Source organism: Trematomus bernacchii, unplaced genomic scaffold, assembly GCF_902827165.1.
Source record: "Trematomus bernacchii unplaced genomic scaffold, fTreBer1.1, whole genome shotgun sequence".
In the NCBI taxonomy this organism is placed as follows: Eukaryota; Metazoa; Chordata; class Actinopteri; order Perciformes; family Nototheniidae; genus Trematomus; species Trematomus bernacchii.
In genome coordinates, this window is record NW_022987313.1 from 3,529,053 (window position 1) to 3,544,009 (window position 14,957).

A 14,957-nucleotide genomic window follows, 5' to 3' on the forward strand; every position below is an offset into this window, starting at 1 on the left:
GCAAAAATGAGTGAATTCAGAGGGGACAACAGTTTTAGTTTCCATCAATTTTATTGATTTATAGAGTTTCAAACAAACTTGTACAAATTGCAAAACAGCTTTTGGTAACACTTCATTGTATTCTTATTATCAGTATTGTTCAATAAATTAAGTGAATATAAAGAAAACAATGAGAATAGTGAAACAGAAAAATTCCACAGAAAGTATTTTACCAAAAAGAGCAAACTAAAGATTGAAAAACGGTTAGCCACAAATGGTCGACTTTGCTTCTTTGCAGAAGACTAAAATGAACCTCCAGTACCTCCTCGCAACATTTTTTCCAGGACATAAAATGAAAAGCCCATCCTGAGCTGTCTGGTTTGAAACTCACTTGTGATTTGTATTGTACTACTGTATGTATACACCAGGTGGCATCACTGTCACATCGCATAACGGCCGGTCCTGCCACTCGACTCCTCCAGCTTTCAAACTCAATACCAGGACACACTGGGTGATGTGACAGGAGAATAGCTGGCACTTTACTTAAAAAAGTTCCAAGAACAAACTTCCCTCATTATGTTTTTTATTTTGTGTACTCTACACCCACAGCCCTAAACAATTCAAACACTGTAGAGCATTTTGTGAAGCTTGCTTTTTATTCAAGTGGTGTTAGATGTTTTCTTTCCTTAACTTCATACAAATACACTTTTAGTACACCATTTATCCAGTATGTCAACAGGTAAGATACTGACTATAAGTCACACATATTATTTAAATGCATGGACATTCATCAAAAATCAAGAGGACTTCGGGAACACAATCGTAAACAAATAATAATTAGACCCATGTCAATAGCAGCTCTTTGTGAGGAGAGGCGTGTTTTTGTGTGGGTGTGGAGTCGAGGCACAGGGAGGCATAGCAGAGCGGAGGAATGGATGCCCAGAGGGCGTTGTGTTTGGGGAGAGCGGGTCCACTGCCAGCAGCATCCGATTTACCCTCTATCCTTCATTCAAGCCGGTCTCTTCACATTCCTTGCTACTCATAGGGAGGTGCACTTTTTCAATGGTTAATTATATAAAATGTTCGCCTGCACAACAACCGCAAGTTCACCGCAAACGCAGTAATAATGTTTCAAACAGTTAAACCGGAATATAAGAAATGTTATCGTGTCTAAGGACCTCAGTCTCATTGAAACACATTGGAAGGATTTTCTCTGCTTTCAGAGGTCAAGGCAAAAACAACAACAATGTTCAATCTCTACTGTGTTTTTGTCAAACTCAAAAAGACTTCCTCTAACTCAATCACTCTGTCCCTCTTCGCAGAGACAACACAGAACCTCAGAAAACTTTAAATGGCATTGGAAGTAAAACCACAAAGTCTGTTAATAATATCAAAAATACCAACAAACAGGCAAAAAAAAAGAGATTGGTCACAGCAAATTTATGTACACATACACATTAAGAAAAGAGCTGTCAGTGGATTTTGGGAAGGTTGTGTGAGTGGGGGAAGAAAGAGGAGAAAGATTTGGGCAATTAGATAAGCCCTGTATCTTCACTATACAGGGGAGTTACAGGGGTCGCCATGATGGCAGACCAGGGACGGAGCGGGTGAGAGATCAGGCGGTGCGTTCACCTCTTCTTAGGGGCTTGGGCGGTGCGGGGTGGGGTGACGGGACGACCAGAATTTACACCACCGTACTGATACTTGGCCTTCTTCTCCGAGGGCTTTAGGATCTTTAAAAAAACACAGAGAGAGAAAATGTGAGTGTTTCTGAGATGAAGTTTAGTTTAAATATCAAAAGGTGTTATAATGGTTTGTTAGAATACCTGGAAGGAGCACATGAGGGATTCATCCACACTCATCATGCCGCCTGCATTGTCGAACTCCCCGCAGTAGTTTGGAGCTGAGAAGAGTGTGACCAGTTGGCGTTTGGCAAAGAACTCATAGCCGTCCTCCACAACCTGTTAGAAGACACGGGACATTATTCCACCGCCTACAGCGATCGATAAACACACACACAGATCTCCAGCTGGTTTCAGAAACCTACTCTGCTATAATTGTGATGTGTCCACAACCACCTACATCTGAATCAATACAAAGCACCCAACGCAGAGCCAAAACAGCTAATGTATACATTCCACTTTTGAAAACAAATTGTTTTTGGTCAATAAAACACAACCCCTCCTTCATGAGTTTGAGTTGCTCCCTTTAAATTAAATAGAAGAAGGTAGGCTGTACACCATGGATATAAATGAAAGGACTGTTTTACAATTGAGAAATATGTCCTGTTTCATGTGAAGCTTTTATCTTGAGCACATGTTTTTGTGTTCATTTTGTTCCTGGGTGACACCATAGATACTATTCTGTTGTATTCTTAATAAACATGTTGCCAGTGTCTTGCAAACAGCAGGTTCTTATTCTCTGTTCTATTCTATCTTGGTTCAGCAAAAAAGTTGATTGACAATAACTGAGTGCAAAATGAAGTAATAATGAATGATTCATGGGGGAAACATACACTGGGCTAGACTGCTGTAGCAGGCCTATTAATAATGTGGTTTAGCTTGTGTTTCCTCCACAGTAATTACTTGTTCTAAAGACACACACACACACTAATGGAAGTCCACTATAAGTAAAGTGCATGGCCAAACAGTTTTAAGTCTCCAAGTTTGCTTGCCATGCACTTTTAATTTGTACCATCCAGACTCTCTACTTTAACTCCCTTCACAATTACCTGGTGGGCTCTGCAGATGAGGTCCAGGTCATGGCGGTTCAGGAACTTGCTGACCACATCTGCTCCGAAGGTGAAGGAGACCCCGCGGTCGTTCTCTCCCCAGCCTTGTACATCCTTATCTGGGTCCGACCACAAGAGGTCACACAATAGGCCTGAGACACACATGAGAGGAAAGATAGACATAATTAATTAAACACACACACACACACACACACACACACACACACACACACACACACACACACACACACACACACACACACACACACACACACACACACGACACACACACACACACACACATCACACACACACACACACACACACACACACACACACACACACACACACACACACACACACACACACACACACACACACACACACATCACACACACACACACACACACACACACACACACACACACACACACACACACACACACACACACACACACACACACACACACACACACACACACCACACCACACACACACACACACACACACACACACACACACACACACACACACACAACACACACACACACACACACACACACACACACACACAACCTGTATCAGGCACATCTGTTGGCCTCATGATCCTGCGAATCTGCTCCATTGACTGCAAATCAGGCGATAGCCCTAAAAAGTGATGTCAAATGTAAAGCTATATTTCAAGTACAATTATATCTCAATCAGGGGGAAAAAAAAACGACCAATTTGGGACAAGGCGAGAAAAAACGAATGCGAACAGTTGCTGTACCTCCATGGCAGCAGAAGATCTTCTCATCAATGATAGCAGCGATGGGGAGGCAGTTAAAGCAGTCGGTGAAGGTCTTCCACAACTTAATGTTGAACCTACGCTTGCCTGCAGGAACACATGAACACACAATCTATTTAAATCAAACTACATATGTGCATCAAGGCAAACTTTGTGTACAGTATTCAAGGTGGGTTTATTTGAACGTACACTCGTCGTAGAAGCCGTAGATGCGGTTGATGGAAGCGCACTCGTGGTTGCCCCTGAGCAGGAAGAAGTTCTCTGGGTATTTGATCTTGTAGGCCAGCAGAAGGCAGATGGTTTCCAGGGACTGCTTCCCTCTGTCCACGTAGTCACCCAGGAAAAGGTAGTTGGCCTCTGGAGGGAAACCCCCATACTCAAACAGCCTCAGTAGGTCTGTGTATTGCCCATGGATGTCACCTAAAAAAGGGGGCGAGAGAAAAAGGGGTTAGTTTGACCGTTTACTGTAAGTGCAGTCACAATGAAAGGCTGCTTTATTAAAAGATACTGTTGTCAAATAGAAGAGGTTAACAAAAACGGTGCCGTTAGTGCAGAAAAGTAGTAATCATGAATTTTTTTTTAATATAACCAAAGCCAATGCAGGAGCTAACAAAGAAGTACACATTTTTTTAGTATCCAAACCACATATTAGGGCTTATGATGGTCATGATAAAGTTGGTACTTGGTATTTTGTCTCCTGAATTTGAAATGTACTGCCTAGTGTGAGTGTTTTAAATTCATCCATTCTTTTACATTGCTTAATCGAGTACCTTTATTCCATGTTTTTCATTATTAGACAGGACGACAGATATCGCAAGCTAGACAGGAAAGTATGGAAAGAGAAGGAGAACAGGACAAAGAAGAATTCTGCAGAGTAACAGGACAGGAGAGAGGAAGAAGAAGTCTGGAAGCATTTCCTTTCAATTGGACATCTACATCTGTGTGCAAATATTCATATTCATGTCAGGATATGTGCTAAATATCTTCTGGCAGCTTGAAAAGGTACCTCCTCCTCCGCTGGAAGAAATCCTAAGAGACACACTGACGTTTAATTTTAACAACTGTGCCAGGACTCAGGGTCAACCTTGTCTCTGTTTGACATCAGTCAGGCAGCGCTGTGCTGGAGCAGCTCGTATCGGAGCACAGGATCTCTGACAGGAGACTCTCTTCAGCGCTTTGCCAAGACCTGCTTCTTTTGATGTCCTCACGCACTAATTTAAGAGCTGCTCTAATCTGGGTTAAGTGTTTCAGACACAAAAGCAGTGAGTATATCACCAAGACAATAATAACAGGCTTTATTGTGACCAAAATAGGAATTCATGTGGCACCATTTCTTTATGGCAATTCTGCTTCACAATATGGCACCAGATACAAATGTAAATGTTAAGCTGCACAGCTGTCTCGCTCTGAGATTAAATTGACCAAAAATAAATGCGACTTTATATCATGAGAGTGGCTGGCATTGTTTTTAGTGCATGTTGGTAGTCACCGAAACCCAAACCACAGCTGGCGTCTAACCTACACGGCAACAGGCTTGTACTTATTTTGGCCTGTGCCTCAGGATGGCATGCAAAAACACAATTTTTTCCGTGCAAAAGAGCGATTTGAGGAACAGTTCTGTATGTTTGAAGTCTAACTCCTGTTGTGCTCAGCAGTGGATTTGTGTTTCACCATCAATCATTTCCTTTGCCCTGGACACGCAGCCCCAGCTTGCCATACAGAGTTTTGATGCAAGTGCTGGTAATGTTAACAAATTCTCAATCCTCCACATTAATAATACAATGTCAAGACTTCAATAAAACAAGCTTTGACATATTAATGCAGTGCTCCAGCAGAATAGTCCAGGTAACAATCTGTCCGAATGAAAACAGGAACGCTTTTAAAATGTCTTGCCTCCTACTGTTGTTGCCGTTTTCCAACCCTAATTTTAGTTTGAACTCCTTATTGGACAGTAAAAAGGTTATGGTAGGTGAAAAGCAGGCAACCCTGTGTCAGAGGTGTTTTCCAATATTTCCGTTTTATAGCTACACGACTTTTATATCTCTTTTTGTTTGCCAATTAAGATCAGTCTGACAAAATGAGTCATATTTGATTTCATGTGTCTAAGTCTGCAGTGTGCTAGTCTGGGTAATGTTGGGACCAGATCTGAAGACTGATAAATGCTACATAAAAACACGAAAATACTTTTTTAAGATGGTTCGTTTTGTGGGCTGAAAACAACACATACTGGACAACAGAGGACAAATCACAAAACCATAACGCTTGACTGTGCCCGCACCAAAACAGAAATGGGCATAAGGCATAAACAATTAGCTTTACACACAAAGCTGCATTTGGATAAAATGGTACCAATGGCAACACGGACTGTAATCTCTGCAGAGACAGTTGGGGGGGGTGAACTTTGTATGAGCAAGGCTAAATTCAGCAGTTTGCGGCTATGCATTAAATCCTGTACAAACTAACATTTAATTTGCCGGCTGTTTGAAAATGTGTTCCTCTAAGCGGGACTGCAGGTTAGTGTTACCATCCTAACTATCCTCATCTCCACAGTAAAAGTTGCTGCATGACTGAATATGAATCTGTGAGCTTCACAAAGACTGGCATTACTTCCTACGGGGCAGACCCCCCCGCCTGCCCTCTCACAAGGAATTGTAGGATGACAGTGAATTATTAACTCAGCACTGCCTCTGCAGTTTTTACAGTCTGAGAATAGCAGCCCAGAGATTTAGGGTTTAAACAGCTAAGCAAAAGGCTGAAAGATGAAGCTCAGGTCAGTGTTATAAATAAACACAATGTATCTCCCGCAATGGTGATAATAAAACCCTGACAGTGCATCTCGTGTGCACCCATGTGTGGTAGAGTAACGTCCAAAACCATGCTGACATTCTCTGAAAGACCTAATAGACAAATGATATCAGTAATAGTGAAAAAACACAAGCATGCACAATGTAATGGCCATTGCATTAGCATCGTAGCATCAGATCACTGGTACTCCAATAACAAAGCTGTAATTAAAGTGTAGTGTTGCATGACCTTGTGTAGTCAGATAATTTACCAGGTTCAAAGCGCCCACATAAAAACACATCAGTGGTGTGAGGAAAACACTGAGTAATACTGCTCAGAGCACATTAAACGATGAAAACAAGTAAACACAAAAACACTCATCTAACAGGCTACAGTCCCTAACTGTAATCTAGTCTGGCTTTTTAGATGGCATGACTTTTGCATTTTCAAATAACAAAAGGACCCACCTTACTCATAGAAATGCAATGTAATGCTATATGTACGAGTATAATGTGAAATATCACCTCATGAATGAATGTATACAACACTTCATCATAAGTCAAACTCATAGAGAACCAATTAGACAATAAATACAATAAATGCACACACGGGCAAAAGTATGCCTGTGGCATTAAAGTTACTGTGAAGGAGAAAGTAGGTGCAGAACCTGATCCATGTGGCCTCAGTAAATAATTAAAGGATTCACTGTTTGGTCTTTATATTCAGTGCTGGTCCTCCTAAAGGCCTCACAGCCGCGGGTTAAAAGCAAGTCTGGGGGTAGGGGTTCAGTAACAATACAGAGAAAGTAAAGGAGAGATAAAGAAACTGCACACAGTGACAAATAGCACTACCTCAAACTCATAAATATTTGAGAGTAATGCGCATGGGTTAGGTCTGCATGGATGAGTCCAGACAATGATTCAGATGCCTACATATTGAAACATTATACTGTCAATTTGAAGAGAAACAATATCTATGGAAATGTTGCTTCACATGACATTCATTACTTGAATACAATATTTGCTACCTTAGTTTGAGACATTATTAGACCTACATAACAACAATCTGAAAGTAAATATGTGTGGGAGGGAGAGAACAACCACACGTGAACTATGTGTGAGCCTGAGGGTATATACTGTATATGTGAGCTTGTGTACTGTACTTTTGAAGAACCGGCACGTATATTAGACAGAGCTGTTTGCATTTGAGCGATACTCAGGAGGGAAGAGATACAGCATGTGGGAGTTTGCAGAGATGTGCAGGAGCCAGCAAGAGAAAGTGATAGTGGTAGCATTTCAACTGTTGTGAGGGAGTGCGCTTGCAAACATGAATTGCTTTACTGTCTGTCCATATTATGTTTGTACAACAGTGGTACACAATATGTGAACGTGGGTGACGAGAGCTAAAACTAACATGACGTTGTGAAGAAATGAGAAATAGGTTAATCTCAATGTCTCTCCTCGACTCCTCTCTCCCCTCCTCCTCCGGGACTTGACCCGGAAATCGATCAAGACACGCCATGTTGAAGGACGTCCCAATCGCTTAAATGCACATGGAGGAGTCGAGGAGGGGTGAGGGAGGAGGCTTCCAGAGGAGACGAAAGGGAGGATACACGAGAGCAGACTACGCGAAAGTGTTTTCACTCCTCGCGCATCAGAGCTCCGCCCCCAGCTGCACAGCCTCTGCTCACTGCAGCTGTTCTTACGGAGCGTCCACACAGCAGCGTTAAAAAAAAAATCTTGGAACGCTTCTGCCCATTCACTTTGAATGGGGTGACGTCACTTTGCCTCACTTTTCGCCGAACTGCATTGTGGGCAGCAGAGCGGAGATTTTCAGGATTCAAAGTTGAGCAATGTTCAACTTTTGAAGCTAAGGTGGAAGCGTCAGCCAATCAAATCCCGTTTATGCAAATCTGACAGTTCAAGCGCTAGCCAATCAAACCGCGTGTATGCTGGGAGAGACATACCGCAGGTAATTTCCTCATATTCCAAAAAATGGAGGAGAAATTAATTATTGCGGTAGGGAATCACCCGGTGCTTTATGACCAGTCCCTATTTACCTACCGGGATACAAACCGGAGGAGCCAGGCATGGAGGGAGGTGGCAGAGACAGTGGTAGGTTTTCGCCTGTTTGGGGAGTTTATATCCAGTTTACTTCGGGCTTTTTTGCTTCGTATGTCGGGGGCGGGAGATTCATGTGATTGGTTGTTGGTCGCGTTGCTCGCAAAAAATCCCCAAGCTTCAGATACGCCCACCTCCAAGATTTTTTTAACGCTGCTGTGTGGACGCTCCGTTACCGTTAAAGGAGGATCAGAGTCATTAAATGTTTAAAGTGCTTCATTAAGAGTAAAATATATAAATCTCTTAAACAAATGAGGAGATCATACTCTATAAAAACATTAAAGTGTGTGAAATATACTTACAAATTCAATAATAATGTTTTGATCATAAAATAATAACTTGCAGTTCTTACTTGTGTTTTTTGATGCATGTGTGGTAGACCCACAGAACGTCAAACATTTAGGATATATAAAAATACGGGTAGCATAACTAATACATATTTGAGTGATTTGTGTCTCTCTTCTGTAGGACAAATTAAATAACAACATCCAATACAAAAGTTGATCTGAAACAAGCTCAAATACCATAATGAAATTAATCCATCAATTATTATTATTGTTATGATTATAATTATAACTGAAATGAAATGTTATACCTGGAAAAACAAATACAGGACCGAAAATAATACATAGAAAATGATAATAAAAGAGATGAATGGAAGAGAAGGACGAAATCATTTCAATGAGAAACTAAATCACAGGTTTGAAGGGATTTATGTGGAGGGAAGACCAGTGACGGGTGATAGACTGTTCACAGCAGAAGTTAAGGGCGTTGTTTATGGTGACGCTGGAGTGAACGAGGACATCCCAACTCATACCTGAGGACTCCTCTGTCCTCGCGTCTCTTCCTCGTGTCTCTCGCTCGCGTCTTACGGAGGCGGAGCTAAGACGCAAGGAAGGGACGCGAGTGAGGGAAAGGAGGAGGCTAAATAATCAATTGAGATGAGCCTAGGGTCAGAGATGTACAGCACTGACCACAGATCTTCAGCGGAGCCTCGAGCTCCAGCAGGATGGGCTGACTGAGGAAGATCTCCCTGGATTTGATGCAGAGGCCTCGCACCTCTGACTCGCTCATCTGGACTATCTTTCCTGGGCGACATCCTCGTACTGGAGAGGAGAGAAAAGACACGTCAGTAACTGTTAGCATCATTGTCAGTGTTAATACGACAGAATCAGCAACCCCCAACTTCATCAAAATGCAGGCCATGGTACAATAAATGTTCACCTAAGGTTAAAAAAATAACACTGTCAGGAGAATCATCACATGATAATTCTAAAATCTGATGAGATGTGGACGTAATGGTTTTGTAGCTTATAACTGCTAAGTATCATCCACTGCATATACTATGAGTGCAGCTTGCATCTTCAGCACGGTGTGGGTTGATTGGCTGTGTAGTTGCACCGTTAGCTTAAGCCTACTTTCTGGCGCTATGCCACAGCTCTTGGAACAGATTTATCTTAGAACGATGAAAAGAAAAGTGAGAATTGCAAACGTTGGATACAGTCAGCAGGTAAAAGAAATCAAAGATATGAAGAGTGAGATTTTACAGGAAAACTGCCTGCCTTGCTATAGAGCCTTGTGGCGTGCAGCATTTCGATCTAGATCTGTTACAACTAGGCAAAAAGTCAGGCTTTTAACGCATATTAATTAAGAGAAGTGTCAGAAGTGTCTACATCACTCTAGTTACCTTTTTTTTAGGATTATTCATTGATTTAATAAAGTTGTCATTACCATAACAATAGTGGGGGCATAACAGAGATTAACTGTGCTTTGACACTGAATTCAATTATGCATGTAGCCCATAGTAAATGGTAATAATATAATATAGCAATCTTTGATTAAGTCTCAGTTTGACTTCACAAAAAGCAAATCAAAGCACTGTGTAAAAGATGAACCACTGACTGTGGAAACCCTGACTGAGCGATTATGTAATAACTAACTATTTTGGAATTGCCTTAAAGCTTGACGCCCACTAAAGATCCCAATAAAGGATAGCTGAGCCCAGTGAAACAAACGCATGTTAGTAAGAGAGACGTTACTTTTAAATATGTTGTACTTAATCCGTATAGAATAACAAATTATAGAATGACCACAAAGGAAACAGTTCAAAATGGTTTAGCTGATGTATTAGTGAGCCAGTCCTAAAGCTTAGTGCATGCATTTTTGTATGCACAAATGAGCACACTCACATGCTGCTTACACACTGCACTCACCATCAGCAGCCCATTAGTCATGTAATCCAACAAAATCTGAGAGAGGTGAGTGAACCAGAGACACGTGGATCCTCACAGATGGTCAAACCGAGAGCCAAGAACTATTCTAGGGCTCCACCAACCTTAACCAAGTGTTGCTTTACACCATCCATTTCACACTATTACATTTCGTTATCACCCATCTACTGTATCTGTTTCATACGCGTGTGCCGCATTGGGTGAAGCATGAAATTGCAGAAGTAGGGCTGTTCACTCAGCGGCCGGGCGAGGTAAACTCGGATGCCCTGCTTTAACACTGAACTTTCACTGTTCCCACTTCTGCAGCCTGGCACTTTTGAAAGAGATTATTTCTTAAGAACATTGAGGGGCGAAGGGTAAAATGAAGCAAGGACAAGGATTTGCAACCAATATATACCAAACCTCTGTTTGTGTGTGTGACGACAAGTTTTAAAGGTCTCATGTCATGCTTTTCCGGTCATTACCCGTCCCCTTGTGTGTTATGTAGCTTTTTCTGCATGTAAACGGTCTGCAAAGTCACAAACCCTCAAAGTACACCCTGTAGCGAGTAAAACTCTAACACAGAAAAGACCTGTCTATGCTGCCCCAGAAACGCCTCGTTGGAGATTTTTCTTTTTCCATTTTTTTCTTCCTGAGTATGGTGACGTAACCATGCCCAGGTCCAAATGGACCAATCCGTGGAGCTCCTCACACACACACACACTCACTCAGCCTTATCTTTTCTCAGCTGCGGCTCCGCGGATTTATCAGCCTGTACTCAGCCTGAGACAGTGGGACACCACGACACAAACACAAACTCACAGCCAGGCTGTGAGTGTGTGTTTTCAGGAAACGACCCCAGTAATCCAGCTCACACTGTCCGCAGCAGCGAGCCCCGCAATGTCCCGCCAACACGGCAACCAGACCCCACGCAGCATTCTCATCTGTTTGTCATTACTGGTGTCATTTTCTGGTTGCCAACGCCATTATAACACATAATCATTGATGTTCCGCTGTAACGGTGGTGGTCTCATCAGAACAGAGTGGGTGAGCTGACCAATCAGAGCACAGTGGGCTCATAGGGAGGGGGGGGGGGGGGCAGAAGCTCCAACAAGCCGTTTAGGGCAGAGAGTGAATACACATACTATACAGAGATGCTGTATGAGAAACCAATGTGAGTTTGGAAAATTGAACAATGTAAATCTATTCTAGTAGACCTCAACAATGGAATTATGATCAGTAAAAATGGCCATGTCATGTGACCTTTAATTCCCATGAATAAGCACTCTCACTAACACTTGGCCTTTCCTCAAGACCGACATTTCTCAGACAGCAAAACGTACAATAAGCTATGTGTTGGTTGGGATAACAAACAAGGGTTCAAGATTCACATACAAATTATCTGGTTTAAAGACTTAGGACAAGGGATTTTTTACTCTCTTGTTGTGTTGACAATGCGCTGAATATCAGAAGAAAAATGAACAACAACGACCAAAACAGGTTGTTACATCTTCCACTATAGGGCTTTATAAACAAAAATACAGTCAGAGTTTCGGAGGTAATCATGTGCAGCTGATAGAAAATGTCGTTAATCAATACAGACATACAAACCATATATCATATACTGGCAAATAAAAAGCTGGATTTTGAAAAGTACAAACAATTCCAAAACCTGGCTTTGAAATGTTAAATAATTATCAGGTTTCATGTTTTGGGCTTAAACCACTAAACCCTTTAGAATTGTTTTTTCTTCAATCACAAGAGCTGGACTGATCCAAACTAATCCACTAAACAAAAAACCCATCACAGTAACTAACTAACTAGCAAAAAGACTTCCACATGGCAGTGCAATTTAAAACTTGACCCGAAACAATCAAAAAAGTATATTTTATATTGGACATTTAACATAATCATAAATTATTTGCACATGTGCTTTATCCAAATCCTGGTGTAAACTAACCCCAATAACTACTAAGCTGAACAATTATGTAAGGAGCCTATAAAACAATTATCATCCAAGGGATTAGTCATCATTGTTTGAAAAGAGGGCGTGAAAATAGAAAAACAACAACAACACAATATCGTGCTCAACAAGATCACAGAAAAACTGACCATCTATGAAAGGTGCCAATTCCAACTTGTATTCAAAATATGAGTAACAATCAACAAGTCACTGTGGTTCAATCTGAGAAACAAGGAAAACTCAGTGTGAAGGGATCAACAAGCTTTCCAGTAGAGAATAAATAGTGTGTTGAGAGGAGTAAACAAGATGATTGCAGGCTGTGACGTAATGGTACTTATTTATAAATGATTTCACCATTTGTTAGCAATGTTAACATGAAATTGAGACTGCAAGAAACACAAGGCAGCTGCAGTGTGACGGCATTTTCCAGCAGTTACTATAAATATTAAATCTTAGCATTTCAGTGCTGGCATGCTGCTGTCTCATCCTTCCAACAAAGTCACAGATACTGGTGGAAAGTATGCCAAGGACAGCTGATTTTGCCTTAGTGGTCTGGTCGACTCAAAGCACATATCACAGGGGATCAGAAAACTCCCTGAGCAGGAGGACGGCCAACACAAAAATGATGTTTGTACATCCGTCTCATTGCCAAAACCTAGTCCTTACACACCAACAAAATTCCCTTTTGTCCTATTTATCAAGTACCAAAGCAATAATGAGATTGTGAACACAGCAACACAAAATGACATACTTTAAACTGGAGATAAGAAACTAAATGTCTTGACAGGTCAGGCATACACCCAGTTTGTATACAGTCTATCTTACTTGTTTAATGTTTTGAGATTGTGGTTTATTATTCACCTGTACCAATACTAATGAATTCCAGAAATATGCCCTTTAAACACAGCTACAAACCTACAGACATAAAAGTTGCTTAACAAAAAGCAAACTACGTCACAATTCAAATTAGTCTAAGATATAGTGATAAGGGCATCCAGACAAAATGTTTACCCATGTTACCGTCTATATTTTTAAATGTCGCTTCTTTTCTATAGATTTAACAACCCTTCCAAGATTGTCATTTTCCTTAATGTAACGTGAACAGAAATTAAACAGTAAAGTATAACAAACAATTACAGCACCGCGGATATTGAACAATTTATGGACAGGGATGCGATGTTAAACACATTATTTTGTTTAAAATATATTAACTTATTTAAGATTAAAAGTGCGAAACAGTTCCAACCGTCACTGCCATGACAACATGTTCATGCGTTGCATTTTAATGTTAAAACCATAGACTGTATGTTAAAACGGACAGGAGTCAGGACAGTTCCAGCCCTTCATCATTTGGAAATTAAATAAGACCGAACAAACCGAAAAAACACCAACAACTTTTAATACATGCTTAAGTGAAGACTACGACACAGCAGTATTACTTCTTTAGAGTAATGTTACCATAACTGCGAAAACTGAGAAATGTAGGCGTTCACTGCTGTGTTTATAAACACGGCCAGCTAACAGCTAGCCGGAGATACACCGTTACAATTGACTGGCGTTAGCCCCACATGCTAACACTTTCACTGCGTGTGCAGAGGCAACCGCGGTAGTTACAGAAAACATATCGGACCAAGCTTAGAGAACACAAACAGCTAACTCTGTGAAACATTAGAGACATTATTCAAAGTGTTCACCTTCCAGGAGCCGAGAGATGAGGCTGTCCACGTTCAATTCACCCTCCGCCATCTTCACACTAATGTGGTAGTGTTGGCCGGTTCGATCCCCGCTACATACACCAGGAGGCGCTGTTGTCAATAAAACAGTAACCGTGCATGATCATGACGGATGAAGTAAACCAAACCTTAAACTCTCTGAAAAATATACTTAAAACATCAAAAGTAAAAGCATATAATCCTGTTTGTTAGATGTGTACATTATGGGGTTTGAATCATTCTTACTGATGCAAAAATTTGTAAAGAATATTTGTTATGTTGTAGCCGGTTCAGGTTGAGCTAATATGAACAATTTTATTGTTGGGTAATTTTGGGTATAGCAATACACCATAATTATTTAACAAAGCAAAATATATATTCGCAATGAAAGTGATGACTTCAGCTCTCAAATAAGAGAAGTGAAAAAAAGCCTTATTCTTGCAATACAATCAACCCCCTTTTTTCTTTTTTCAATGGGTTAATTCACCTGTGGTTATTATGACGACCATTACATGCAGGCTGATCTGTGATTCGAGCCAAGCAGAATCATTTCTGGATGGGTGGTTTATGTAATTTATGATATGTTCAGTATTTCCTCTGTATCAAATAATTTAAAATTCATAAAAAAATCATTTAGGTGTTATGGTGGGGATTTGCCAGACAGGCAGGCA

The 14,957-nt window shown here is 41.0% G+C and overlaps 1 protein-coding gene across 1 annotated transcript; it reads right to left on the bottom strand.

Moving 5' to 3' along the window:
• Positions 1 to 32: 32 nt before the first annotated feature.
• LOC117477717 (serine/threonine-protein phosphatase PP1-beta catalytic subunit-like) lies at positions 33 to 14,381 on the bottom strand. Its single transcript, XM_034124444.1, has 8 exons — positions 14,269 to 14,381; positions 9,376 to 9,507; positions 3,687 to 3,917; positions 3,480 to 3,584; positions 3,287 to 3,358; positions 2,711 to 2,862; positions 1,806 to 1,940; positions 33 to 1,712 (listed from the first exon to the last, which is right to left on the bottom strand). Exons 1-8 carry the CDS (start codon positions 14,318 to 14,320, stop codon positions 1,608 to 1,610), a joined length of 984 nt encoding a protein of 327 aa, XP_033980335.1. The 5' UTR covers positions 14,321 to 14,381; the 3' UTR covers positions 33 to 1,607.
• Positions 14,382 to 14,957: the final 576 nt, after the last annotated feature.

Excerpts from the sequence above, each read along its gene's own strand:
- LOC117477717 (XM_034124444.1), bottom strand. The coding sequence starts at position 14,320 with ATGGCGGAGGGTGAATTGAACGTGGACAGCCTCATCTCTCGGCTCCTG. Across the intron at positions 3,918-9,375 it reads GGCTCCGCTGAAGATCTGTG|GTGACATCCATGGGCAATAC; the intron begins GTCAGTGCTGTA and ends CCCCTTTTTTAG. Across the intron at positions 3,585-3,686 it reads CTACGGCTTCTACGACGAGT|GCAAGCGTAGGTTCAACATT; the intron begins GTACGTTCAAAT and ends GTGTTCCTGCAG.